Source organism: Orbicella faveolata, unplaced genomic scaffold (assembly GCF_042242905.1).
Source record: "Orbicella faveolata isolate gen_17 unplaced genomic scaffold, um_ofav_v1 contig_13, whole genome shotgun sequence".
NCBI classification, from domain to species: Eukaryota; Metazoa; Cnidaria; class Anthozoa; order Scleractinia; family Merulinidae; genus Orbicella; species Orbicella faveolata.
In genome coordinates, this window is record NW_028301540.1 from 30,932,452 (window position 1) to 30,937,540 (window position 5,089).

The following is a 5,089-nucleotide window of genomic DNA, read 5'->3' on the forward strand; positions in this document are numbered from 1 at the left end:
TCGAATATAAGAAAATTACAAATGGAGTTTTCATAATAACTACAAAATGATTGTAAACTCAGTGTTCAAAGAAAGGTTTAAAACCGTTCTGCAAAGTTTCTTAAAGTTATACTGTTCATGGAATACGATTCAAAGCAGTTTTAAATTCATGTTTTTTACAAGTTTCAGGTCGACTGATCCTCTCGACTTTTAAGAAGTATCATCAATTAAGCTGTTGTTTTAAATAATCATTTATCTAAAAAGAGTCTTAAGCCCATACGATAATTTCTACTGAAAATAAAACAGATGCAAGGATTCATAGCACAATTTGTGCGAGCCATAAAAAAGGCAACAACGGAAAAGTATTGGAAGCCACAAGACGACCATATATCCGATACAAAAACGAAGAGAAGCCAGAGTATAGCTACGGGCAGCATGCATGCTGCAAACCCTAACACAATAGCAATGGACATCTTTAACACATTTCTTTCCCTTTGTTGGCGTTGTTGTCCAGCGTTGGCCGATTGTTCACCTGGAATCTTCTGTGACTTGAGCTTTACATAGATGGTAATGTAAAGTGTGGTTATCAAGAGCAACGGGATAAATACGAATGTAACAAACCACGACACTAAGTAATTCTCATTGGATGAGGACTCTCCAAAGGCTTCTTTCCAACGCAGCGTACACCTCAACCCTCCTGGATATTCAACAAGTTTCACTGCGAAGAGATATGGGGAGTTGATAGCCAACGCGACGATCCAAGTGGCGAGAATGAAGAACGGGCGCAGCTTTGAACTAATGAGTGGGGAACGGAGGGGATATACCACAGCTCCAAATCGATCCACTGCTATCAGAACCAGGCTCTGAATAGACACAGAAAAGGATACACTTGGTAAGAAGTCAACCAGCTTACATAAGACCTGGCCAAGAGGACCACCGATCAGCCAGGAGTTTATGTAGTACGATTGAATATCCCGAGGAATCAAGAAAATCGGAAACAGCAGATCGGACATGGCCATGTTTACGATTAAAAAGTTGATGGGTTTTCTCAAGGTTTTCGTCTTGTAGACAATTATTCCGATGATGGTGTTCCCAGCCAGCGACACAAGAAAAATCATGCAGTAAGCAAAGGTCATGCCGATTTTTTCTGCTGTAGGATTCCTGTAGCAGGTCGATGGCTGTGTTGCATTCATCGTTGAGTTCAAGTTTCCCGACATAGTCGTTCAGTTTCTTTTTCCGCTCTTACGCTCACAAATGAGTTTTCTTCTGATTTGGTCTCTTATTAAGGTCACTCTATTTATGTGCTACTGAAGCGGCTGGGATAAATGTTTCGCTTCTTGTAGTTATTTGCGTGAAAACATATACGGTATGGCAATGTCCACAATCTAATGATGGGCAGATCCACTGCCTTTTTATAAGTCTTGCGACAATAATTAGGCTTGTTATTGCATGCGCAGCTCGCCACCCAAAAGTGACCTATCAGCTTGTGCCACAAATTGCTTTTAATTTTTTATGTTTTTCTTAAATTTCACTGCTGGGCCAGATGAAATACCGACAGCTGTTTTCCTTTTTTCACTTTATTCTGTAGTCTATGATAAACAGTCTTCCATCAAATTTTTCATCACGACAAGTCATGGAGAACACAGGATTTTCAACACTTGAGCTCAATTAAATCATCCTGATGCCCGAGCAGAGACTGCTTATTGGAGTTTAAAGTTAGAAACTTTAATTTCCAGTATACTGACATCGTAAACCGCTTAATCAACGGCTGCCCCGCAAATGCGTTCATTCTGCAGAGACATGAAGCTTTCTCAAGTGTCAGTATTATCTCAAGTCAGTCTCTTAACAAAAAGGCTCCTTCTGTGCAAACCGTGCATTGCGTATGAATTTTTCAACCGCTGATATCTTCTGAATCACATTAAAACTTGAGTTCTATAAGTTTCTATAAAAAGTGTTTCCACCTGTCTACATAAAGAGAAAGATCTGGGTGAAGACGGGAGACCGAGGAGAGGGCGTTTGGTTTGTTTTCTTAAAATAAACAAGAGACTAAAAAGTTTAAATATTGATGTCGAACAAAGAACTGCTTAATTGCTTTCTTATTTATCCCTTTTCTTAAAACTCCCACCAGTTCCAAGGGGTAGGATGACTGGAGCAGCTTAACCCGTATGTGCCTTTCATGATTACTTTAGATTTTGCCCGGCGAAATTCGTATTTCACTTCATATCAGTTACGTCTCCGGCTCATTATATTATTTTTAATACGACTTGTTAAGACTGCTAAGGTGAAAGAACTACTCTATTCATATTCTACTAAAACCTCGTGGTTTCAGATTTCTCTCTCGGAGAGTGCAAGTCGAACATACTTCTGAAATTCACTGTTTTGCCAGTTTTGCGAGAATTTCTGGCCTAACATGAAATGTTGTAAAGTATATATTTCTGTTCTGAGACGATCATGTCATAGTTTAAGTCGTTCAAGAACACCTGGAAGATTTTTAATGATCTTGTGGTATAAATTTAAATTACCTTGTCGTAAAGACTGTTTTCACATTATTATCTTGCCCTTTTTTTACAATCTGATTGTTGCAGCTTAACCTTTTAGTATTTGAATTTACTTCCTTTATTTTTACGTTGGTCTTATTGCAATGCAAGTCAGGAAAAGCAGGCCTGATAAAGAGGATTCAACGCAAATTAAAAGCGCTGTAAAATGTCTTAAATTCGTTTAGTATCCAGTTCTACCATCCTTTAGACATAATTCAATACCAAGTGTGATCAACTTTTTCTGTGTGTCAAGAACATGTAAATGAAAAGCACCGCTATAATAACCATAATACAGAAAATGTTCGCCCATCTTAACTTGCAAACAGCTGGTTAAGGTGAATGTCAAATCAAGTTAAAACGAAGACTCGAAGCATAACCATTATTTTATATTATTCATTCCTGATATCAAGATATCATTTAAATTGTGTTTTATGTCTGTAAGCAGCCGCTAAAGCTTCAAGCTACAAGATTGCGCACACCGGGTCAGACTGGAACCCGTCTAAGTTCTACGGCTTCTATGTTCAGTATCTGTAATAGTCTATGTTCTTATCTTCTATGTTTTTCAGGTTCACTAGGTGACGTGAAAGGATTTGTATATCTTTCCTCTTAGCTTTTTCTTTAGAGTAATGTTTTTTTTTCACTCAATAATATCCCAGTTAGCGTTTTATGTTGCATTTAAGGCAGGTGTCTGCAGCATGGAAAATATTTGCTTTTCCACGCGATAACATCGTGCAAATGCATCCAGTTTATGCTTCCCACACAGTCAACAGACAGTGAGTTAATTAGGCGTCAGTTTATAGATATTCTTCTTTTCTGAGGAAACTAAGTGAACAAAAGCCTCGCCGCCTTTATAATTTTAAGCAAAATCTGATAAAACACTTACATATCAGAGAGTAGTTACCTAAATTTCAATATTGCAGAATATATAATTTCAATTCATCTGTGTTCACAATAAAGCTACTGTCACCTGAATTTTTAGCGTAAAACATTATTTATTTTAATATTCTAGCTTTTGTTCTAAATTTTCTCTGCCTATCTTTTCAATGTAGGTCAAAGATAATAAACTACTGAACATATTGGCTTTATGATTTTGTTTTATTAAACTCTAACATACAGCACTGACAGTTTAACTAGCAATTACGTGCTCCTCTTAATAAGAAAAATCGTTCCTCAATTTGTTTTGATAACGCCAATCGTGTAAATTCTTGTCATTTTAAGTCATGTCACACTCTCCTTTTAATTCAACGGCCTTATTCAAGAGGCCGCAAAATATTAGTGATAATACAGAGTCTTGCACCTGATTAGAATTAGCCTCTAAAGCTGGTGGGATTTCACGCGCATGTGCTTTGTTTTGGCGGCGGAGGCTCAAAAGGAATAAAACTGACCTCTAAAGTTCGATGAAGCACCGTTAAAAAACATGCTTGCCACAAAAAGGTCAATTTATGTAACCAAATAACTGACACACCAAAATGCTCCCTGAATAGTTTCATGAAAAGTCAGAAAGTTTGATTGCTATAGATGGAATATTATTTAAGTTTAAAATCAGCGGAGGCACTTCAAGCCCACACCGACCCCTCCCATGAGCTAAAATGGGTTAATAAAGTGTTGATCAGTACATAGTCCCAAATAAAATATGTGGGAAAAGACTGTGTGTGTGTAAATTATTTTGTGGTCATTCATGCACTTGAATGGCCGTTGACAAACCCAACAAATGTCGGTATTATAACTTTGAGAATGTGTTCTGAGCTTTTCACAAATTTACAAAACAAGAATTTTTTTGTGAATTTATTGGAATATATAGTCATCGGGAACATGATCCAAAAACAGACATGTTTGAATTTAGTTACAGCCTGCGTAACAAGCGTTCCCCTATAACAAAAGCTTTTCTGCATTCTGACCGCGCGCGAATTGGAACGATAGCAAAAAAATTCCTGCTTTGTCTATTAATTTGCTCTCGTTCCAAGTTGCGTACTTTCAAAATGCGGAAGACGCCCTTCGTACGGGAGCGCTTGCTATGCAGGCTAGCTTAGGAGCTCGCCCCTGAAAACTATAATTCGAGCGCTCAGTGACAAGTTGTCAATCAATACTGAAATGAACTCAGCCGTGAAAATCAGAGGACGTTTTTCAGAATCGAGAGGTTTCCGGGCAGACGTTCCGTCTCTCACCCCACCACCTCCTGCTTCGTCGATCTTTTTGCTCTCGCTTTAAGAGTTAACTTAAGGCTCCCTATCAAAGCGAGCCCTGGTGCAACCCAATTCATATGAAAATGAGTAAATAAATAAATAAACAAACAAATAAACAAACAAATAAATAAATAAATAAATAAAATCCTTTACTTAAAACACGATTATCGTTTAAGCACTACGTGCTTGAGGGTTTGATTTGTATGTGAATGAAATCTCATTTTCATATGAAAGGATGGGCACCAAGACTCGCATTGAGAAAGAAATGTCGACTTTCCTAAAAGCGAATCATTCAACCAAAACTTCCGGAATTTCAGGGAGGAAAGTCAGATATAACAGTAATTCACGGTAAGAATTTTGCGAAAAAATTCGTTGCCTTACCTCGCAAGG

General features: G+C 37.7%; 1 protein-coding gene across 1 annotated transcript; it reads right to left on the reverse strand.

The window, feature by feature from the left end:
- On the reverse strand, positions 1 to 1,494 carry LOC149115954 (QRFP-like peptide receptor). Its single transcript, XM_089285428.1, has one exon. It carries the CDS (start codon positions 1,194 to 1,196, stop codon positions 228 to 230), a length of 969 nt encoding a protein of 322 aa, XP_089141554.1. The 5' UTR covers positions 1,197 to 1,494; the 3' UTR covers positions 1 to 227.
- Between the last annotated feature and the right edge of the window lie 3,595 nt (positions 1,495 to 5,089).